Raw genomic sequence first — 25,046 nt, 5'->3', positions numbered from 1 at the left:
TGTAATGTTTAAATATCTTTTTGCATACTGTGACTTATGATCTGCAGATGTTGGAGTTGAACAAGAAGAATAATATTTGCATATGCATACACTTCAGATTTGTGGTCTGAACTCAAGTACAACTATGAGTATTACCAACCCTTTCATACTCAGAGGAAAAGTTAATCAAGGAAAGCCCTGATGTCCCATCTTTTTGAAACACAAGGTCTGGGCAACACTGTCATTTAAGCAGAATCAGTGGGAGAATGGGGTATGCCTCGCTCTTCCCATCCTGCTGATACTATGGTAGGAGTCACACATTGTGGGATTTCCCGTTGCAGGAAGATGGAGCTCAATTATACTTTTAATTATGGAAACATTTAGATTTCACATTGCGAAGGGGAAAATTCAGATACAGTTTCTTTGAAAGAGCAGGTGCTACAACAAGCATCAAAAATAAGTTTCAGGTTTCTGGTGACCTCTGAACGCTAGTGGAAATTATGGCAAAATTTGCTGGAGCATCCTATCAGAGGTGTAATAAAGACAGTTGCTTCTCCAGCATGTTTCCTGTTGGAGCATCTCCTAGCAAGGTGAATTTAACTTCAGATCTTTGCCATTATAGACTTAATCTCTCCACTCTGAAGGTTCCCTGATATGGAGTCCAGTCTCTTAGACTTTCACCCACTGTGCTAATTTTTCTTTTGGAAGGGAATAAAGTTCCTGGTAACCCTAACAGCAGGTACTACTTTCAAGCATTCAGGTCCCATGTGTTAGGTTGTTTATCTAATAATGCTGATGTATGAAATGGACTTTTGAGGTATCATTAATAATACTAAGCTATTTACTATACTTGAGCCTGCAAGTGAGGTGGTAGAAGTTGAAATGACTTATCTTCTCATCCCTTCATTAATATTTGCTAAATCATACTTATGGGAGAGAGGTTCTGTAAAAAGTGCTTATGAAAGGCAAATTTGCTTTGTAAGGAAGTGAAACAGATTTAACAAGTATTAGGTTTTGTTCTTTAATTGACAGGGGTGGGAGGGCGTATCTCAGACCTCTTCCTTTACTCACTCCTCATGTGATTCATACTGATCAACGTGCTTAATGTTTTCAGTATTTTATTTTTAGTAATAGAAGTATCAATATTCAATAGATTATAGTTAAAAATATTTACTTCCAGACACATTGCTTCCTTATTTAGTTATGGTTCTATGGAGTTTTGTTTAAATAAAAACGATGGAAGAGACTTCACAGTTCCTTCCTACTAATCTTTTAGCACTCACAGACATGAAATACAGGATTTGTGATAATATGCTGCTCCAGCACTGCAGTCTATGTCCTTTTACCCTTCTGGAGCTTTTACATAGGCTTTATGTAGGTGCAGGAGACTGCCACTGCACCACGATTAGTACTGTTGGGCTTTACACAGACACAGTATTTTGGTATTGGGAGCCTTCCGTTAAAATTTTAGTCTGTGCTCTCCCTTGAAAAGAAACTTCAAGTTTTCATATTCTTCCAGATAACCTGCAATGGACAGTCCAACATGTCTAGCTGCCTTTTTACTTTTCTTTATGTCTCACTTCTTCTCTTTTTAGTTACCTGAGAAGAGGTAAAATTTTCATGGGCAGGAGTAGTTAGTTAACAAAGTATGAAACTGTGGAGGCTAAGACTGTGACAAAAATCAGATAGAAATTTGATCCTTATATGTGTACCAAAATATTTTAATGTTTTGTCCTGAGTGACAACAAATGGTAGGTGGGATGTTAAACATTGTGTTTCAGGTTTTGAGCTACTGGGTGTTAGACACCAGCAGGAAACTTAATGTGGCAGACAGATTATCCCATGTCTACTTACAGCACGCTTTTACACCTTCATCTGAATCATCTGGTTTTGGCTAGAGGTACAGGAAGAAAAACAAAATAGATGGATATTGGACCATAACCAACACTAGAATTCTTATGTTTCTAATCCTTGTGGCAGGCTCCCTGTCAAATAGCTTTCTTTAAATTACAGGTAGAATTAGAATAGACTTACAATTTTTTCAAAAGGAATTAATGAAAAAGATCCCAAGAACTGTGATAGTTGGATAGTCCCATTTGTGAATACAGAGTGCACACTTCTATGAAAGAATAGACATACTGTAGTATAGTTAAATTTAGAAGCCCAGTATGCTATTTCCAGGGTTTTTTTGTTGATGCCAAGAAAAAAGTACTTCTTATTAAATTTAATTATATTAACAATTTGGATTGTTGATAAAGGTTGTCATTCTTCAAGTCATGGTGCATAATGAATATAATTTTCTGGGGTTAAAAAAAATGCGTAACATATATGTGCTGAAAATCACTTTCTTTCACCTAAGCAGTTACCCGTTCTAAGCAACAAATGATTTATAACATATGTTCTAACATACGTTCTTTCTGGCAAAAGTATTCCGGCAGCAATGCTGGGAATGGAGCAAATGAAGAAACACCTAACAATAAGACAAGAAAACCAATATGGAAAAGATGATTGACTCATAAACTCAGGGCTTTTAAGGTCAGATAAACCATTACAATAATATAGTCTGACTGACTCTATAAAACAGACCATAGAATCTCACATGGTAATTTCTGAATCAAATCCACAGCTTCATTTGAAACTACAAAGTATCTTCAGAATGGCATCTAGTTTTAGTATGTTTGCTTCCCATAAGTAAAAATATGCTATGTGACTAGAGACCTTTATGTAAACAGCTGTACTTTACTATTAGCCTGAACATGCCTGCCTTCACTTCATATTGTAAAATCTTACATTTTCTTCTTAGGATAGAAGATCAGCTATTACTCAGACTCTTTACCTTTGGACTTCATTCTGGATAAACTGAATGGATAGAGATTTTTAAAATGGATACATTTGTTATGGATAATATATTTATTTGCAATATTATTTTAAAATATTAATATTCCTGTAAAGCACGTCTCTGAAATCTTAAATTATTCTTCTGAGTCTTTGCATAATTTTTCCAGTTTTCCAGCATCCCGTTTGAAATGCAGTTGCCATAGCTGTGCAAAGAACCACTCTTGCCGGGTGCAGATAGCAGGGTATGTCCCTGTTGCTATCTGGAAATGGTCTGCTGCTAGGTTTCTGCTTCCGTAGCCCAAGGGCATATAAGCCGCACATTCTCTTAGGAGCTCAGGATCTGTTGCTTATATGTCATTAGTCTGAAGTATCATTCAGGATCTCAGCATTTTGGGTTGAATTTATTTTTATTTGTAAATCTACCTGAAAGTTTAGTAATAGTTTCATTTGTTCTTCTGCTGTTTAAGTTGCAGTAGTCAGATTTTTAAATGCTTTCCTGCAGGCTTACACTGATGGAAGTTGCTTTGTAATAGAACCTGAACATTATGATTTATGCATTCTCTGTTTATTAAGGCACAGGTAGGCCTATATATACAGGTTTCCAGAGCATATGTTTCTTACTTAATAGGATATATTAAGCAATGGGTGTATTGGTATCACTCCTTCTCGTATCTAACTCATTCATATTCTCTTGCACAAACAATCTTTGTAGCCTGGTTATATTCTCTTATCTTTCTTTCAAACACACCCTCCAAACTGAACTTTTCATTATTAGGGTTGACAGAGTATACACATAATCATCTTATGTCTTACGGGAAGGTCGTGGAACTCAAATACAATTCACAACTCAAGTTTAAGTTCCACATTTAATCTTGTCTGATTGAATTCCAAACTTCTTAACATGGAAGATCTTTGGCCAGAATATTCCTATGGATCACCAGCCATTAAACAGAAAAATACATAATTTGTATTTCTACTCCTACTGTAATTGCTTCATGTTAACCAAAGATTGGTCCTATAAGAAAGTGTACCTTGGAGAACAGATGCTATAAAAATACAATATTGTCCAGCAGAACTACTAATTTTCTGAATAGGAATTCCAGAGTGAGCTGGGATGTCAAGATTATCAGTCCTGGTGAATGCAAGCTTTAGAAATTTTAAGGATGCATAATAAATCATTATGTGATTTCATTGTAGGGGGCCTTCCCCCATGAAGAACTGGACTCCATTTGAGTGCATGGAGTCACGAATGCATGACCAGGCATCCTGCTTAAGTTCTGCAGAGGAACTGCGCATTGAGTAGCCCTCCAGGAATAGATCCATGCCTACCTGGGCTGATGCAGAATACAACTTCAGAAGTAGGACAGGATTTGGTATTCCCATACAGATCTGTGTGGATCCAGAGATCTTGCTCCCTTGCACTACTGGAAATCTTACTTTCTTCTGATACTGATTATATTTTATAATGGGACTCTCAGTGTTGCTAGTGGCTTGTAAATGGTCTTTTCAGGTTTACCCACACACATCCTTTTGTCTTTTTCAGCTTCATGTTTTTGAGAATCTTATTCATGAGGAGCCTAAAATCAATCTTAATTTTCAGGAAAGACTCAATCTTTATTGATCTGACTGCAATCATCACTTGGGCAAAAATTCTGCAATGCGCAGGTTACAGTGAAACAATCCTAGAGTAGACCACAGACTTTCCCAGAATCTGCCTATTATTTGTAATGCAGTCATTAATGAGAAAATGCAATGAGTGGACTCTTTTTAATCATTTGTATTACTATCATATTAGTGGTGTATATAACTTAGTTGACATTAGAATGGGAGTCTGCTCACTGAGCAGTAGTAAAAGCTTTTTCCATGCATATGAAGCTTATTACTTTTGCTGTGTGACATAGAGAATGCTTTTACAGATATTATGAGGCAATAAATTATAATACAGCTATTTGCTACAGAGTGCAATACTGTTTTCCAAGAATGAGATAGTGTTGTAATTGAATTCAATAGCCAAATTCCCATTTGTTTTCACCGGCGTCAGGACTTAATTCCATTTCTTTCAGTTCTTAAATTCTGAGCAGTTCTGTTTTTCTTCTGATAGCAGGCTGACCATTGCTGGTGATTTGCAGGTTAAATGCAGTCTATCACATACTCCCCTCAATCTTTGTGACACCTGAGTAAACTTTATATGAAAGAAGTATACAGTCATAATCTGTGATGGAGTCTTTTTCTTACCATTACCCCTTAAATAAAATCCAGACAAGATTACAGTGAGTTACTGGAATTTAAACCTTTGATGGTTGGAGTTTGTGTTTCAACTATTTGTCATTCTCATATGAGGCTATAGCTTGATGAGATCACTGTCTTCTGCTATCAGTCATCAGGATCTGTATTTTATGTTAAAAATTCAGCTCTCTCTGATTTGGGAAGGGCCTTGGACGTAATTAAACTGAGACTATTGTAAAGCTGCTTGTCTTCCAGTATGTTAGATGAAAGATCACTGAAACCTTTTTCTAATGGACAGGATTTTCTTTTTATACTGTAAGTATTTTACTAAAAGTACTATCTTTGTGGCTTGATGGACACAGGGGAAGCTCAAAAGTATAAGCCTGAAGATTATTTTCTAATTAAAATTAAGAAAGATTAAAATTCACACTCCTTACCAATATTTAAGATCTTTTAATCTCTTTTTATTGTTGGGCATTTTTGTTGTGGATACTTATGTGCTTGCTTAACGTTATTTAAAGTGAACAGCCCAGTTGAAATTAACTGCCAATGTGTATAAATAACTGTGCAAAAGTCTTTCCCAGACTGATACCTGAATGAACCTTATCAAAGATAGGGAGCAGAACACTTATTTCTATTTGAGTTACCTTTTACTTTAAGAGCCTTGTGTTTTAGTGCAAAGAAAAGTTAATATGAGGTCTCACTGGGAAGACCATTTTCTCCCTTTCCAAACATGTCAAAGCTCTTATTTTTATTCTTCAGGGTGAAAGTATCAAATTCTAGAAGGCATCAATTGTCCCCTTTGTAGCTTGGTTGTAAGACCAATTGCACACTAATGAAAGTGTGTGGCAGACCGTGTGTGATCCACATATCAGTACTGGAGTCTGTTTTCAGTAGGAAAAAAAGAACAGGACAGGATAGCAGGGAGAGCAGCCGTAACCCCACTGTTACGCCTTCTTTCACATGACTGAGTCTGAGTGGAAGCTTTGCATTTTCTTCTTTTTTCCCCCCCTCTTAAAGTTTCCATAAGGATACGAAATCTGGCTTAGAGCAACCATCTGTTTCTCATTTGTTCCTAGAGAATTTCAGTTAATTGTTGTTCCCAGTTTGTCTTGCCTCATAAGGTCAAAAAATCTTTCTCTTTATACAGGTCGAACCTTAATGAGTTAACTGTTTACAGGAATTTGACTAGGAGTATATTTTCATATAGTTTGTATGATATATTCAGTGTACTCAATATAGCTTGAATAGGTTGTATTATCTCATGTTATTCCTCTGAAAACAAATGGTGGTTTACCAATTAGTCCTCTGTAGGTAGCACTATTTCACACTAAGCATTCCAGCAGGAATGTTGATTCTATGATGGTCACTGGCATGGACCTTGATCAATGTGGAATGAACAAATGTGTGGCCGCTGTGGTCTGTAGTTCCCTCTCACGAATTGCCATGAAGTAACTTAGGAACAAGAAAACCATGTCCCAGTACTTGCTTGCTTAATCTGATCTGCTGTTTTGATTGTTTGCTTGTTTGTTTGTTTGTAAAACTCTTTCACTTATTATGGATTTTACTGGATACATTGTCAATGCACAGATCAGTTTTGGGTCCAGCTGCCTTTCATTACTTGCATCTATCAGAAAGAAATAAATTGAAAGATAAGATAACCTTGTGAAAATCATTATCTTCAGTGGAAGGTGTCATGCTACTTCTGTAAGCAGTAACATAACTTAGATTTCCAGGTCCTCTTGGAATTTTCTTAATGTAGGTATCTACTGGATTAAAAATTGATTTCTTCTATAGTTACTAGTATGCTGTCTTGTATAATACAGTGACCTGTCCTTTTTTCCAGATTACAGAACAGGCCCATGCTTCACACAAGTTAACAACCAGATGTGTCAGGGCCAGCTAACTGGAATTGTTTGCACAAAAACCCTCTGTTGTGCAACCATTGGGCGTGCATGGGGTCACCCCTGTGAAATGTGCCCTGCTCAGCCTCAGCCATGCCGTCGTGGCTTCATCCCTAATATTCGCACTGGAGCATGTCAAGGTAAGCCTTCTGGTTTAAATTGTGCATAACTGTTGTGTTGCTGATATGCATCTTGAAAACCTTGCGTCCACTTAAAACAAAATCACTGTTTTCCTTGTGTGTGTTCTCTGTCTTACTTTTGATAAAATTCGGATATGCTTTGCTGCTTCCAGATTTTAGCTAGTGTACATACAGAACAAAACTCAAGTGCCTGGAAAAAATGAATGCCAGTCAAGGAGCCGTAAATACAGAGCATGAAAAGGTCAGAATGGCTGTTGAGCACAGCCATCAGATACTGCAGTAGAGCACCAATCAGGCAACGGGCTTATGTTGCTGTAGCCCTTAACTAATATATACTTCATTCATTCTACTGAAAAATTCACTATTTCTTGCTACTGAGTTGTTTTCTTCCTGAAGTGGTTGGGAGTTATTATAGAGACCTTCTTTTTTTTAATCCCATCATTTAGATAAAGCACATAGTGAACCTTCTGGATGCTCTGTTTGGATTATTTGTACAGGGCTAGAAAAATGCATGAGTAAGGAAGGACTGCAGTCTTCTATGTTTAGATTCATAAAATGTTTGAGAAATGGGAACCTTCTTGCCTTATCCAATGTCTCTTTCCATGATGTTAAGAGACTTCCTGCTCTTCCATTCTGTTGTTACTGCAATCCACCTATTCTTAAAGATAGATATCTGTTCTGCTGTAGCTGCTTGGCTAAATTTTAGAACAAACTGCATAAAGAAGGCAATAACAGAGGATACTAGAACTCCCGAAGGAGAATGTACTACTTTTCTGTTACAGGCTGGCGCACATGGTCAGTTGACAATACAGGCTGTATTGTCTTAGAACCTTCCCAAGAAGCAATGGAAACCAAGTAGCTGCCGCGGTCAGACCCTACGCCGCTATCTACCCCTTGAAGGAATAAGGTTCAGAGTCTGAGGCACAACAGTCTGTTGTTGCATTGATGAGTCCGCACACTCCACCTTGTTTGAGCAAGAGGGCATCTAGCACCAGTCTGTTTTGTAGTATCATCTTGGCAGTGGCTTGCAATTGTGTGTTGACCAACGTGAAGGATGTTCTGGCACTGTTGGCCAGACGTCCCAGTTGGACGAGGGTATCTCCGATGATAATGTTACTCTTAATGTTGCTATCTGGAATAAACCAGCCACCCACCCATCCCATCATAGATTTCAGCCATTGACCCACACTCATTTCTTCCCAAGTAAGTGTTTCTCGCTTTACCTGGTAGTTATGCCCAGTTAAGGGGTACAACGTATGGGGCATCCATTGCCCAGGGCAAAACAGAATGGTACCTAGGGTGCAGGTGGCTGGGTGACAGGCATTTTCCCAGATTTCATTTTTCCACCAATTAAAGTTGAGATAGGCATATTCATCACTACACAGCCATACCATACCCGGGGGTGTCCATACCACCACAGAAGCATTCTTCTCCCACATGAATGAAGCCTGATGTATAGTATGAGACCAGAGGGCCCACTTCTCTTGAGGTGGGTTGATGAGTTTAAACTCTTGGACCTTAGAGTAATTCACTGCGTGGGCCCACTTAGATTTCGTTTTCCTCCTAAGTGGATGTACCAGGAAACATCTGGTATTTGAAACCAAGGAATTTGAAATGAGTGTGGGAGTCGCTGTTTTACCGCTTCTAAATTGAACCAGTCAATGTTCCACAGAGTACCGTTGCATGTTTCGCCTGGGTCTGTCATATCACAGTCTTGCATTGTATAGGAAACAGAGATGTTAGGCTTTGATGCATTAAAGTGGGTTAAATTAAATCCACTGCTTGGCGTGGTCCAATCCCAGTCCCAAATATGGGTGGTGTTGGGGGTGGTCCAGCCATCTACCCCTTCCAGGCAGCTTTCACTGTCGTTTAGGCTCAAGCGCATGGGACCTGAAGCTAGAGGTATACAACACACCTGGACACCTTCAGTGGTATTGAGGGGAGCTGCTGTTTTGGAAATGTTTGCTATTCTGATATGTCAATGTCTGAGCCATAAAGGTGTAAAGGCGAGCTCTCAGCTGATGTCGGAGTGGCAATACAGGCAGAAAACAGACCATCATTAATGCCCATATCTTGCACAAAATCCATTACCATTTGCAAGACTGCCTTACTTTTAAGCCCTCTCTGAGCGGAAGCATCTGTCTGTGGGGCTGTGCTAATGGCCGTCAGGAAAAAGAGGCCAAGCCACTTCATATTGGCATGGTTCAGGTGCCTGCGACGCCACTCAAAATGCAACTGGTTGGCCACATGCTACCGGCAGCAACCCTACACCAAGCTGTTCCGGAATAGAGCCTGGTCTAGCCCACCACTGGGGGCAGTGTAATTTGCTGCCTCCATCTTAGAGGTATAGTGCTGCACACCGAACAGCTGTACCAAAAATTCAAAAAACATACACGAAGCCATACTGACCCGGTCACTAGGGGCAAACCTCTCCACTCCTTCTAGTAAGTCAATTAACACCACCCAGTACTCCTGCCGTGCTGGCGGCGGGGCCTCAGCGGAATACAAGGACCGTGTACCATACAAGTGAACCAAATTATGCCGTTCTGAGTCATGAATTGATCCATGACATTCCTGCAGAACAGAAAAGAAAATGGTCTGGGTGAGGAAAGGCCGGATGGTTACCCCTGGATCCACTTGTGGGGAATTTTTAGGGTCTTGCTGTCAGGAGTCTGAATGCTCTAGATGTTATTATGGATGCTCAAAAGGAGGCCTGGTTTAAGCCCCTCAGTGGGGTGGTTAAAAGATACTGCTTGCCCAATCTGCAGGTCTTGAGACACTCTCGGGGGAGTTGACAGGTTCAGCAAGGGCAGTCTAGGCGGAAAAGCCTTGCCAATTGGTTGACCGTGTGTGCCCCAGTGGAAATTTATTTTGGCCAGGGCTGTCCACAAGCGGCTTCCCCAATCAGGCTTGTGGAGCTGTAGTGCTTGTTTTAGGTCAGGAACAAAAGCAACTTTAACTCGGCAATGTCTCTTCATCAGGAAGGTGCAACACCACGCAAGCAGTGGGCACACTGAGAGGCTGGCTGCACACTCCTTGAACGTGAACACATGCATGGGGAGAGATACCCAGGGTTGCCATTAAGGCAGAGGGAAAACAAGAAATTTGGGCTCCAGTGTCAATCAAACATCTTACAGGGAATCTGTTAGGGCCCAGGCTGATAATGACATGTGGACCCGCCTTTGTGTCCCACTCGAAAAGTTTAAGCTGCCATACCCAGGACACCAGACAGGGTATGGGCATTACTAGCTTTCCGCCAGTAGGGTGGTAGCACACCAAACAGTGTCTAGAGCCTCTCTGGTGTCTTTATAAAACGGGTTGGCGGACGGGCGGTCTGCATCCTTGCCACACCAGCCGGCTTCACATGCAGTTTGGACCATGGTCCCTAAAACTGCTAGTGGGTTTCTTATGCGTTAATTCTAGTGACAAACCTAGGTCTAAACCTTCCCTCCACAGCCTGGTTCTAAGGTCTTTCTCGTCTCTCATCCCACCTGAGGAACCCGAGGTCCCGCAGGACCTTGTTTGGGGGTTCTGGCCTCTTTCGGGGGTTTTGGTCGGGTGACATCTTCATTGCACCCTATTGTTCTAGCCTTCTGTGTTAGTTGGTTTATGAACCTTCCCCAATTGTTTTGCCCGTTTTACATTGCATGGGCACTACTAATTAAGATTAATTTAAGACTGGGTCCCAACCTTTGTGTGAGCGGTCGCAGTTTACTGAGGTTTGGCATCAGATACAATGGTGAGTCTGACGCTTCCCTGTTGTTACTGTGTCCCCTTTGATCAACAAACTGTACAATAGCCAACTGCACTCGTCCGTTAGCCAATTCCTGAGCAGAGTGAGCGTGAATACGCGGTTGTTCTCCTCACTCTAGTTTAGGGACACCCCCCGCCCAATAGACAGCTCGAGTGGTCAGGGAACATAGCGCTCCCAGACCTACACTGAGAAAGATGCCAGCTCCCCAGCCTCCCTCCTGAGCTTCCTCTCGGTTGAAAACTATTCGATCACCTCTCATCTCACGAACTCATTTGACCCACTTGACTGCAGACTCATCAGGCCATTTACCGAACTCTCTCTGTAACTTGGCCAGATCAAAGCGGGGAAAGGCAGTGGTCTTATCTACATCCCAGGCAGGTCTCCCGTCTGTCCCCCCACGTATCTCATGTTTGATAATGGGGAAGACTCCTTGCACGGTATCATCACCATTGCCTGGCCAGTCACTTGGCTTCTCGTTGGCGTCGTTCCAAATGTTGCCATCCCAGTGCTCGGGATCTCGTATTAGGGCCTGCACTTTAAGAGCATCCACAGTCCTACCCTGTTTCTCCAAGTTAGCACTGACCATATGTACTATTTTATCTTCTAATCTCGTCTCTTCTTTATGTTTCTGTAAAGTTAGACCTTGCATCATCAGCTGCCTCTCTTGCCTTTGCACCTTCTCTTGTAACCTTTCAATTTGAGCAAGCAGTTCTCTCTTTTTGTCTTCCCATCACTTCTTTTCATTACAATTGGCATGATAGCATGCACCCAACATCTTACAGATGATGTCTTTACCTTTTCCATCTTTAACTCTTCCCTGTGCCAGGTCCGTGTGGCTTTTCACCTGGTCCCACTCAGACCAGTGGTCTCGGACCCAAGCATTGTCAAACCGGGGCCGGGGGGGCGGCAGTCCCATGCTTACCCACAGAAACCTCGACCCTGTTATCCACAGACTCTGCTTGCTGTGCCATTTTGTGTCGCGGTCAGGCTTCTGCTGCTATCTATGCCTTGAAGGAATGAGGTTCCGAGTCCAAGGTACAAAGTGAGGTGGATTAGGATAAGGAACTTACTAAGTGGATAACAATTACACCACCCTGCGAGTGGGGACTATTCTGCTTCTGTTCCAAAATTCCTTATAACCTACCTAACAGGTATCACTCAGTTCCCCGGAAAGTACCCAGCGTCCCACCAGAGGGGAGACCGCCAAGGCGCCGGCCCGCCCTTCCTCGGGAGCGCTCGAATCGGGCTCTCGGGGAGCGATTCATACACCCTACCTCGTGCTGTCTCCGCTCACCGCCTGGCGGTGCCACGCCGCTGCCGCCGGGCCGCCTGGGGCCCAGCGGAAGGGGAGGCCGCACCCCGACGGAAGCGCGGCGCCTGCGGCTGGGCCGCCTCCCGGCGGCGCGTTACACGTCGGAACGGCGCGGCGTGAGGTTCGTGTATGGGCTGAAATCAGGTGCTGTAAATCAGCACCGTTCTTTGAGTTCTGATTTTGATCTGTACAATGAAATAAATTAACGGAGCAGAATCCTTTTTGATCGATCAATCAATCATTCCCCAGTCAATCTGGGGATAAACAGAGGTTCAAGTAATTTGGGGTGACTTTTTTTTTTTTTTGGTTTGTTTCTTTTCTGATATCACGAAGTGTCTGTGTACTGTTCTGTCTCTGTGTACTCATATCTTATGGCTTCCAAAATCTGTGTGAGACAGCACAGCCGGGATGCTGCAGCCATTGCATGCATAAGCAGATCTCTGTGACAGAGGTAAGACCCTTCTTAGCAAAGTGATAAAGTTGACTAGAATGATCTGCTCTGAATTTTTGTACAGGTGATTCCCTGTGGTGCTGGAGAACTTTGTACTTTAATTCCCTATTTACAAAATAACAAAAAGCATATGGTAGCAGGATTTGTTCGTGTGTGTGTATGTGTTTGTTAGCAAGAATTTCTGTTGGGTAATTCAGAAAAAGGGCTTTAAGACTGTCTCCCATAAGATGTTGATGTACAGGCTGGATGAGCAGACAGTGAGGTGGATGAAAAGCTGGCTGAATGGCCAGCCCCAGAGGGTGGTGACCAGCAGCGCAAAGTCTAGTTGGAGGCCAGTGACTAGCACCGTACCCCAGGGCTCAATATTGGGTCCAGTCTTGTTTAGCATCTTCATTACTGAGCTGGATGATGGGGCAGGGTGTACCCTCAGCAAGTTTGCAGATGACACAAAAATGGCAGGAGTGGCTGATATGCCAGAGGGTCATGCTGCCGTCCAGAAGGACCTCAACAGGCTGGAGAAATGAGCTGACAGGAACCTCATGAACTTCAACAAAGAGAATTGCAAAGTCCTGCACCTGGGGAAGAACAGCCCCAGGCCCCAGTATTGCTGCATGCTGAAGATCTTGAAAGCAACGTTGCAGAAAAGGACCTGGGGGTCCTGGTGGACACCAAGTTGAACATGAGCCAGCAGTGTGCCCCTGCAGCAAAGAAAGCTAATGGTATCCTGGACTGTGGAAGGAAAAGTATTGCCAGCAGGTAGAGGGTGGTGATCCTTCCCCTGTCTTCAGCACTGGTGAGGCCACACTTGGGAGTGCTGTGTTGAGTTCTGGGCTCCCCAGAAGAAGAGAGAGATGGAGCTACTGGAGAGGGTCCAACAGAGGGCCATGAAGATGATGAAGGGACTGGAGTATCTCTCCTCTGAGGAAAGGCAAGTGAGCTGGGACTCTTCAGGCTGGAGAAGAGAAGGCTCAAGGGGGATCTCATCAGTATATACAAGTACCTGAAGGGACAGTGCAAAGAGGACAGCGCCAGGCTCTTTCTAAGTGGTGCCCAGAGGCAATGGGCACAAACTGTAACACAGGAAAATCCTCATCAACATCAGGAAACATTTTCTTGCTGTGAGGCTGGCCGAGCACTGCCACAGGTTGCCCAGAGAGATTGTGAAGTCTCCATCCTTGGAGACATTCAAAAGCTGTCTGGATGTGGTCCTTGGCAACCTGCTGAAGGTGTCCCTGCTGGAGCAGGGCGGTTGGACCAGATAACCTCCAGAGGTCCCTTCCAACCTCAACTAGTCTGTGATTCTGTGAAAAACGTCCTGGTTCAGGCAGCTTCTGTTGCTCATGGTGTTATAAAAGATTTCAGGCAAGTTACTCTCTTACTGCTTCAAAAGAGGCTAGGTGATGTCCTCCTTTTCTCACTTTTATTTCCCTATTCCTTCTCTTTCAGTCATCTCGATGGCCCCATGTATTGCAGCATTATTCTTAGTGCTGCTTTCCCCTACACTGCATCATAGTTCAGTGGCTTAAAAATGCACAAGTCTAACAAACTGGATTTCTACTTCAGGTCTCCTCAATAAGAGTTCTTGGTAAGAGTCCTCTATGAACTTGAGTTGAAAAATTGAGAGAAAATCAAGATGTTGTAAGATTTTTAATTCTTAGAAATTAAAACTTGATGAAACATCTTTTTGGATTGTTCCTTCAGTTTTCATTCATACAGTGGTATGGTTGACCTGAAACTACAATGGAAGCTGTTAGCTCAAATTCACTTCTATGGAACTCCTCACAGCATTATCTTAGCGAAGGCATCTATTTTATTTAAAATACTTAGATTAGTTTTAACCAACAATAAATTGCTTCATTTTTCTTCATTTCAGATATTTGCTTTCCTGTTTTTCTGTGCTTACACTGCTTAATGCATCCAAATTATATTAAGGAGAAATATTTGATTGTGCTTTTATGTCGGAAATAGGCCTCTGTGTATAACAGCTTATGTTTTACTGTTCATCTTGAAGTGATTAGTATATTTTAGACATTCTTTTCATAACAATGCCATAAACAGAAACAGCGTACTGAAGGCATGCACATTGGTTACAATTTCCAAGTCAAACTCCTTTGTATGACGAAGATCTTGGCCAGATATAATGAATTCTTAAAACTTGTCTGCCAGACTGATCCTGGCATAGCTTCTGGGGCTTCATTTAAATTATGTGAGAGATCAGTAGAGCTCTTTAGCACCCGTGCCCACAATACTGTGTTTTCTTTTTCTGCCAGCTTATTCTGTGTGGCAAATATTTTTAAGTTAAGCAATTAGCATCATTGCTGAATTCCACTGGGAAGCATAGAAACAATGTGGTAGTCTACTTTGTGTGATGGATGAACAAAGGAAGTTTAAACAGCCATCATTTTTGCTACATTTTTGGCATATTATTCCTATATAAGGAGATCTGATTGTATTTATGTCAGCAGGAGTTAGCACGTGATGTTACAAGATGATGGTAAGGCACAAACAGCTGAAGAAAAGTTAGATTTTCCGTGTGGAAAAGGAGAGATGCAGAATTTCTTTGTTCCACAAAATCATTGCCTTTACTTCCAACAGTCAAGACAGTCCCTTTTAAGCTCTGAGTACTGGTAATTCGTCCTGACCTAAGAAAGACAACAATAGCGTGTTGTCTACCCTGTCCTGAATTATCAGGCCACTCTACTGGATGAAGGGACTGGATGTAGCACTTGACACTGTGGAGACACTGTTTACCTTTCCAAACTCCGTATTAGGGTACATAGTCTGTAAAAATAAGCTACAGGATTTCGCTACAGCTAGGTATGAAGATTTCAGAAAAAAGCGATACAGCGGTGTTGTTCACAGGGGGTCAAAAAAACCTCCAGCAGTTGGTTAAAGTAGAAACTCTAGGAGGGAGCCAGGGGGTATGCTGAACAAACAAATTGTGACTGAGGTACTTGCTACTGCTACTTGCTGCAATACTGCAAGGAAATAAAATCAACTATTAAAATTTCTGTGCCAAACTCATCCTGGCAGAGAAAAGTGAATGGAGAGTTTAATCCAAATAGAAGGAATAAAGGGTGGCAGATCTGTGAGTTATGCATAAACAGAAGCTGCAATAACGACAGCAGGTGTGACTGCACAGAGGTAAATTGTGAAGAAGAAAATAAAGGGGTCGAGATGGAGCTCTGGGGGGCTGGTACAAAAATTTTAACAAGAGAGGACTATTAGCAAAATCAGGAAACAGTTGTTCTTCGAGTGTGGTAACTCCTGTCTGAGGAGGCTTCATTTAATGAAATAGAAAGGTCAGATGAGACTGGCATTAAATATTTTCTCTGAGGGTTTTAGAAACAAATACAGGGATCTGGCTCATGCTTTTCAGTGCTTTTCTTTCTGCTGATGACATCAGATTTACAGAGACTTTTATTAAAGGAACACAAACCCCCTTGGTATTCAGTAAAACTGTATCTTTGTCACATGCTGATTAGATGAGACTCACTCAGTCCATAGTTTGAATGCTTGACATTTTTGAAGTCGAAGGCTTACATCAGCAGATAGCCTAGTTCGGGAGTTGATGTGAACAAGTCGAAATCAGTAGAATGTGCAAGCCTTGCTATGGGAAAATAGATCATAATTTCAATATGCGTTAGATGTCAGAGTGTGACAGGATTTAACTACTGAGTATGAAGTTGCTCCTGCTCTTTACAGGATGTGCATGTTGCAATCTCAGTGTATCTTAAATGGCTCTTTAGCACCTTTTCAGGATTAATTATGTTCTCTGAGTAACGTGCTTGTATAGGACATTATGGTAGTATTGTTATTTAATTATTACCATGAACAGCTTTTAAAAAATTAGAGACGCAAAACCAATCAAAATGCAAATTGTTTAGTTTTGGTTCCCTGCCCCCCAACAGTTTCTACTCAGTCATTGCTTAAACAGGAATTGTAGCTGTTCAGACATCCCTCTTCCCAAGAATTCAGGCAGGAGGAACTTAAATGTTCCACTTGAAAGTACTTTATTGCCTTTGCTACACGGCCTTAGGAATAGCATAATGGCAGAAATCCTGTGTTGGACATTTTCTCAGTTCCTCCCTGCATTCCTCAACACTCCATTTCGCAGCTACACCCTTTCCCTTCAGACAGTTAATTTTTTGCACTAAGGAAGGAAAAATAGTCCTGGCTGAATAGCTTTCGAAAATATGAAGGTTCTTCTTCCTGCTGCCATTGCTGACATTGTTGATTATATATAGCCATTACAGGAGATAATATCCCAAAAAATCTGTTCTACGGTAGGAATATAGTGTACTGAATATTAAAGGTGTGGACTGGACAAAAGAGAGAAGACACATGAAGGTTCAAATTCACAATGAAAAGTGATAGATGGTAATTTTTAGATAATCTAGTGTTTGGAATTTATGTGTCTGGTTTACTGACAGTATCAACAGTGTCATCTAGGATCGCATCCTGCTGTCATGAAAATAAGTATTGAAACAGGGGAAAAAAAAGCTTACTATTATTTCTGTTGTATGTTTGTAATAGTAGTATTTCTATTATCTAGGATGCAGAGGAAGAACCAACAGTTTTCCATTGTATTGACGACTAGTTTACTTTTTAGTTCCCACATGCCAAATCCATTGCAAAGAAACTCCCAATACATATTATAGGTAGAATTCAAGAGAAAATTTCTATTTGGGTAATTGTTGTTACTACCATTGTAAATAAAAAGTGCACTCTCCAAAATTTGTGTGTAAAATCTGAGAGGATTTATTTTTCTTGAGCTTTTTGGTACTTCAGATTTTTTGAGAAACAGTCCACTCATTGGAAGGGGAAGCTGGATTTAGCTGTGTTTTCAAAGGTATATGTTTAAACTTAGCTGTGCAAATCCCGCAGGTATTTTGCACAGAAAACTCTACAAAAGCAAAGAACCTTTTTTCACTTGCCAGATATTATCAAGCCTATGAACACATGGAAACATTCTACCTAATCTGTAGCATATTGAACCTCTGTATACAGAACTGTATCTAAAGAGTTATTCATCTAATTGTCTGTTTGTGGCAAAAAGTTTATTGTGTTAATGTGGTTGGGGTTTAAAAGCGTGAGTAAATGGATAATTAATAATGCTAAAACTCCTGTGTGGCTTAGCCTGACTGTCAAAGATATAAAAAAGTTAATAAAAATATACTTCATTTCAAATTTGTTGTATTTTCAGAAAAAATATATCTTAAAATGGCATTTAGGAAGCAATTAATAAAATATGCCCTTTTAAGAAAAATACTTTTGTCCTTTCTGACTTTTTTCAGTTCCAAAACACTATAATGATATATTAAAACAAACTTGAGGTTTCATCAAAAGGTGGTACTGACCAAAAAAATCATCAGGCTTGTAGTGTGTATATATGTTTTTAAGCTAACATTGAAGTTGAAGATACTTATTCTCTTTACATTTAAATATGACTTAGAATAGTTAACATATAAGTCCTCACAAATTAAGATTGATATTAGCACAGAAAAGCAAGATAGTGCATGTGATTCAAAGATTTGCAGGATCTCACCTTTCATAGTGATACCATTTGTGTTTTCTTCACTGGACAAGCACTGCACTGTGTTGCATAATTGGGATCGGCTTTTCAGACTTCAGCGGAGCTTGACATTTATTTATCCTTTTAAAACCATAGGATTGGAATTGAAAGAAATGAATGGAATCAATAGATCTTAAAATTTTGTTCACTTCAAGGCTTCAGTGATACCTTTTCTCTTTCTGTAAAGTATTCATTTCCTGCTGCTACTGCCATTAATTTACTGTTACTTGACATCTTGACTTACAAAACTGTAAAAGATACTCAGTGGTTATTTTTAACCACTGATCTGCTGACACAGTTGGCTTAATTTAAATAAGCATTAATAAATGACAAAAGGCACAGGCATACTGCGTGTGATGAATGCATTTTGAGGCCCAAGGGTCAAAAGACAAACACCGTATTAGTTTTACTCAGTAGGGAGCTACTGGGTGGGCTGGGTGTGAATAAATGATGGAACCCATCTTCTGTCTAGATGTTGCTAAATCATGTTCAAATTCCTTAAAATACTTCAGAGATGAAAAGTTTGCTTTCCAGGTAAACTAGATTGCACCAAGCACTAGTTATTTGGAAGACAAATGCTTGCAGAAAGTTTATGCCTCTAATGAAGTCCTTAATCCATTTACAATCTTAACTCTTGCATTTGGACATGGTACTGTGCTGACTAAGTCAGCACAGATTCAGGAAGTAAATGCAAACTGCTCCAGCAAATGCTGGCATCCAGTGGTTAAAAAAAACCCACAAAAAACCAAGTCCAGTGGTTAAAAAAAAAAAAAAAAATTGCCTTCTTCCTTGACTATGAGCAATTATACCTGCCTAAATGAAAAAGTGGGTGAATGAACAAGGAATATATCATAGGTTTTATCTATAGCACAAACACCAGGAGTAAGAAAAGCTGAGGAAGTATAATCCACAAACTCAGGTGGAATTTCAGTGTCTTGTAAGGGCTTCGAGATAATGAACATCCTCCTGAAAAGAAGTACTGTATTCTACTATTAATATGTTTGTCCTACCTCATCTGTGTCTCGCTATTCTTTACATTCGTAGTGGCAAAGAGCTGGTTGTGGAAGGGAAAAGGTAGAGAGAAAGAAAAAGAACATGAAGGTGAAGAGGAAATAGGTGCTTTCTTCTGCATCTTAAATAAAGTTTACCAGCTGCTTCGTTTAATAATGCATGCAAGCTAACAGGAAAAGTGACTGAAAATGGAAAATACCGTAATGGTTAAAAGCCTTTGTTTATTTGGCACTAATGAAAAATCTGGAGAAAAAAGATGAAAAATATTTTTCCTAAATGCTTTAAAAATACAGTAATCTTAAATAGGTATTTTAATCATAATGGAGAAAGGAGTGAAATAAAATTGTGTTTTTTTAAAATAGGCTGTGTATTGCTTTAACTCTATAATTGAATTCCATACTTAATTGTAATCCAAGACAAGGAAATAGTATGAAATTGACCTCTGCACAGAAGAAACTCTTTGGAAGCTGTGTGGCTACCTTTTCTACAACCTGCAAAGGACATTTTATTTCTGTTTCACATTCAGTGTGCAGAACTAACAAAATCACTTGATTTTTGCCTCTTCTGTGAAAGGGCAAGCTGTTTGACAAGAAATATTACCTGAAATCTCACAGATGAGCTTCTGCAGGTTTTGGAATAAAACTTCCAAGCCTTCTCTCCTCTATGAACATTTGGATGCATGTGAAATTTTGTTGTGAAGGAATTGGTATGGTTGCTTAATTCTGAACTCTGATAGCTATAGATTAACTGAACTTTTAAAAAGATCTGCTGAGAAGCTAAATACGCACGTATAGTATGTATATCATGCACTAGTCTAGAGCCTGTTCTCCCTTTCCTTGTGTACAAAGAATTTCAGTCTGCTTTAGCACTGGTTATTTCATAGAGGCCTCTGTGATCCTTGGTATTACTTTAACTGCCCATTTGCACTTACACATTGAGTCATGTGATAGTTTTGTATAAAAACCTACAGAAATACGGGATGTTTTATGTATAAACAAATAAGAGTGGGGAACAAAAAACCCAACATAATTTGAACTGGAAGTAGCACATGATAAAATACAACAGGAAGTTGCTGAAAGTAAGATGTAAAGCGAAAATGGCAATATATTTTCTAAGAACATTTATTTAACATTGACAGTCTAGCCTAAAGAAATCTATGAAATTCTAGTCCTACTTATTACATCAGTAAATAAAGTTATGCAGATCATTTGCCATACAACTTATCCTGGCTGAATAGCACCTATTTTCTGTTGACTTGAGTAGTTTGACTTCTGTCCAGAAGGAATATCCTACAAGAATTATCATATCTAGTTAAGGTGGACAGGAGGGTAGTCCGTAAGTACAGGTAAAGATCTTTCAAAATAGGAATCTGCATTTTGTAATGGCCATATATAAGGAACAATCTGAGGGCATGGGACACCAACTGTAAGTTGTACAGATTTGACTTAAGTACACGTCTTAAATATTTAAAGCTATGTAAGTCATAAGTCAATAAACGTAATACATTTTGAGCTTACATGGAATTGAATACAACACACATGAAGGTCTGAGTCACGTTACTGCTGTTATTGGCATATCTTATATTGGTCCTGAAGTGGAGAAATGTGCTGGGGTTTGCTGTGGTTATTTTTAAGAATAATTTCAGAGCTCTCTGTCTATCAGCAAAAGCCATGATGAAATTTTGTATCTTATGTCAAGTAATCCTTCTTTTTTGTCTTTGTAGATGTTGATGAATGCCAGGCTATCCCTGGAGTCTGCCAAGGAGGAAACTGCATTAATACAGTAGGTTCATATGAGTGCAAGTGTCCTGTTGGTCACAAACAGAATGAGGCAACTCAAAAATGTGATGGTAAGTGGTGTTGTCAGAGAACATAACTAAAAAGTGGTTAAGTAAAACATTAGAGCACTTTAGTAATGAAAGAAAAGGTTCTGAATAGTTGCAGTGTCTGGTCTGAACAGACATAACATCATTGTACTGTGCTTTTTCTTTCTTCTTCACAGCATTGTCTGTTTCTACTTTGCTGTTCATATTTTGCATTAGATGTTTTTTTCTGTCTGACTCCTGTGGGCAAAGACAGTGTTTATCCTGTTTCAAAGTTTAGAACTGTTGATAAGACTGCATCTGTGAGCAGCATATAGCTGCCAGTGAGTTATTAGGATTTTGTTTGTTTTCTCAAAAATGTCCAAAATATTCTAGTACAGGTAGGTATTTTCCTGCTGACTACAGCGTGAAAAGCAAATGTGGCAGGTTTGGTAATGGATGTAAGAAATTACTGCTATGTACAGTTTGTGTTGAAGAGCCTGGGTAAGTAAAAACACATAGCAAATGTCCTTTTTTAGATGAAAAACCAAATAGACCATGTTTAATAAGCGTAGTTTAATAAACATAGACCATGTTTATTCAGTAAACATGTTGATACAATTAAGAGCAGCAATTCTGTGTAGTTTAAGGTGATGCGATAGAAAATTGCTGAGTTTTTGTGGGCTTGATGAAGACTTCACTGATTTGAGTGAATTTGCCATGCCTCAGAAGCTCTCAAACTTCATCCCAACCAGTGGGTATCTTCACGTTCAAGTTACACAGATAACTGCTTGTTCAAGGCTTTGGCATGTGATTAGGTGGCAATTTACATATGTTACCAAATTACATTATACTCAGTAATCAGTTGCAAACAAATACACGGTTTGTAGCCAATTTTGGAAGTCGTCTTGGAGTTTTCCTTAGCTTTGCCTACAATACAGAATTCGCAGAAAAATTAAGTAATACAATCAGTTTGAAAATCATGTTATAAGTGAAAGTGTTGCATCTGGTGTTGTTGCAAGTAATACCAAAGAGTAAGTAAAAAAAATATCCAAAGGTATTTTTCTCTGGTCCTGTCCTCCACCTTCTTCTGTTTTTTTATGTTGACTAGTTTCAATTTCTGCTCAGTACACAATGATATTCCACAAGGAGTTTTTCTAGGGGAAAACCTGGCTATATCTTGTTAAACCCTTCCAAGAAACAGTTTGCAAGAAATAGAGCTGCAACCATAGAAATAGAGCTTTTTTTTACTACAGTTGAGGAGAAATAGAAGCAGCTTGTGTATGTGCATGTGCACATGTATATCTACCTAACTGTATACAAGAGTGTGCTGATAGGTATCCAGCATACGCCCAGAGGTTTAGGGCTCTGCAGGGAGCAATCACGTTCACAGGGAAAGCAGGTCCATTTGAACCATTTTAGAAGTAAGAGAACACCAGGAGCCTTGCTGAGACACTGGGAAAAAGAATCTCTCCATACCCTGAAGACAGTAGAACAGTAGAAGAGTTGTGTAGAGCAATAGAACAGTATGGCACCGTCTCCACAGCCTTCTGCAGGATCTAGGGAGAAATCAGAAGGCACCAAGTGGGGTGAGGAACCCCACAAAAGAAGATGACTGAAAGGGAAATGTGTAATCAGAGCCACTTTCCTTGGGAGAATTAAATCCAAGGCGTTTCATCTACCCTGTGCTGCTTGGCAACCTGTGAGGAACAGGGCTAAGCATAAAGCAGGCAGCACATCCTAGTAAAATCTTTCATTTTTTGTGGGAGACAGAATGGGAATGTAACCACAGGCAGGAGGGAGTGGGATTATTTCTTGCCAGGGAGGTGAACAGGAAGGAGTGGCTAGGTAGGATACAAGAGATTTGTAGGCCCTCAGTGAGGCATCAGCATATAGGAAGGAGAATTGGAATTAGAATAAAAGGAAGAGGGCAGAGTGCTTTGTTTTCCCTTCACAAGAGCCCTCCTTTGGGCTTGTCCACATTGGAAGAAGTGGAAAGGAGGTAACTGAGACCACATATCCACCGCTTCTGCTGTTTTTAGAAAAGGACATTATGCTTATCACCTTGTGACCCCTTACTTGGCTTTTTTCTCCTCTCCACCTATGTGGAAAGAAGCCCAAAGGATGAAGCATCCCTTTCCATTCATTGCTAACTGCAAAAAACCCGGCTGCTGTTGGAATTGCCTGCCGCTCAATCACTGGCTCTTAAAATTGTAATTTTATTTCCTTATTGAGTAGTAGTGGCGAGGGGTGTGGGGGCGTTAGTAATAGATGAATCAGAACACAAAGTATGAAGATGTACAGGAGTAATCCAACACTACTTGCTTTTTTCTGATAATGGACTCTAATAATTTGGAAAGGTAAATTGGCAGATATCATTAACAATTACATGCAACTTAGTTTATGACTAAGTTTATATAACAATGTCTGGCACTACCAGCAGGTCAGACATGGTGTTGTACTGATGTGGATATGTAACTTGGGCACCAGAGCTAACTTGTATCCTACCAGCTCAGAGCACAGGCACAATGAACTTAACAGCTGCCTATGCCCACCTTAAATCTGACATATACCTGACATGATTAATTTTGTTAGTATCTTGATGCTATCATTAGCTTCTAAGCAATGTGCTTCTGCAATGGTTACACAACATTTAGGAAGTGAATAAGCATCTACTGTTTGCAATTTTCTTTGCATAACTGACTATTTTTACCATCATTTTGTGGTATGTGGGATATCAAACAATAAGTACAGTTATCATGATTTTGAAAAATTCTGGCATACAGTTTATCTTTTGGTGGAATTCAGGCTTAAGTTTACTGAGCATCACAACATAACGTACAGAAAATTCAGAAACATTTTCTTGTAATTACGCCATTAAATATAAACAACTATCAGAAAAAAAATGTGCAGATTTGAATGTTTTCCAAAATGTGACTGTGATCCCTCACTTGAAAGAGTGGATTTGAAAATGTTGGAACTATAATAAACTCATCATTTCAAAGCTGAAGCAAAACCAGCTGTAATTGCTAAACAAATGTGTAGTGTATTTGATTGTGTAGGCAATGTATAGATTAGAAATGTATGCTTTGTTGTTAATCATCTTGGATTTGTGTTGTCAGTTGCAAGACATTTCATTGGAAGACTTTTATTCAGATTGGTATTCTTTGAATTACCTCTTTATTTTGACACAACTCTTTCAGCTTGAGACTGTTTAGAACTTTTTATAGTATTAAATGCAATGATTACTTTAATGTTAGAGAGTAACTTTTACAGTTTTTGATGAATAGTGACTTATCCTTGTTCATTAGAAGTGCACTTGGTTTTTTGATTCTCTCAATCATGGTGTATTTACTGCTATTCCATAAGACTTATACAGCAGGAGCCAGGCAATAGTGCTTTTGACCAAGCCAGCTGTTGAGGTGTTAGTCCTAAAAAAAGGCATTTCTAATGTGATAAATATATCATCAGAGGAAAGACAGCATTTGGATATCTGTTATGAGGGACTAATGTCTCAGTTCAATAAATGAAGTCCCTGTTCTGATGATGTCTGTAATCTGCCCATGGCAGTGCTCATGCTTTAGTGCTGTTAACCCTAGAAGAGCTCCATGTGAAGGAGGCCTGATACCTCCTCTCAGGCAAGGATGCAGTTAAAATACATCAAATAGATGTTTTCATAGAGATCCAAAAAATGGAGCTCATTTTGTATATGTTATGTTTCTGCCTGGCATCTGCACTCCAGCTTTGATGCCAAAAGAAGAACTTATTCAGTGATAGGTTTCCTTCCTTCTGAAAACAGTAATTAAAGCATTCTTTGCATTCTACTTCTTTAACCTATCTAAAGCTCTGCTTTAATTGTTAAAAATGTTATTCAACAGTTCTCCCTGATAGTATCCACAGGAAAAAGTGAATGTATTTTTAACACATATCTGCTTAAAAATCTGTGATGTTTATGGGACCATGCATAATAGAAGTGAAACATTGGCTGCAGTCTGAAATATTTGCTGTTATTTCATAGTTCAGTAATCAATGGGGTTTCATTTCCTGCTTTGTTG

The 25,046-nt window shown here is 39.9% G+C and overlaps 1 protein-coding gene across 1 annotated transcript in view; it reads left to right on the top strand.

The window, feature by feature from the left end:
* Window positions 1–25,046, top strand: part of FBN2 (fibrillin 2) — a 180,174-nt gene that overhangs the window by 34,686 nt on the left and 120,442 nt on the right. Inside the window, exons 6-7 of the mRNA XM_050912702.1 lie at window positions 6,890–7,087; window positions 20,914–21,039. Of these exons, the coding sequence (XP_050768659.1) occupies window positions 6,890–7,087; window positions 20,914–21,039 (324 nt within the window). The remainder of the gene's footprint in view (window positions 1–6,889; window positions 7,088–20,913; window positions 21,040–25,046) is intronic.

This window comes from Gymnogyps californianus, chromosome Z, assembly GCF_018139145.2.
Source record: "Gymnogyps californianus isolate 813 chromosome Z, ASM1813914v2, whole genome shotgun sequence".
Classification (NCBI taxonomy): Eukaryota; Metazoa; Chordata; class Aves; order Accipitriformes; family Cathartidae; genus Gymnogyps; species Gymnogyps californianus.
Note: the sequence above shows the minus strand (reverse complement) of the source record. Positions and strands in the feature narration are given on the sequence as shown.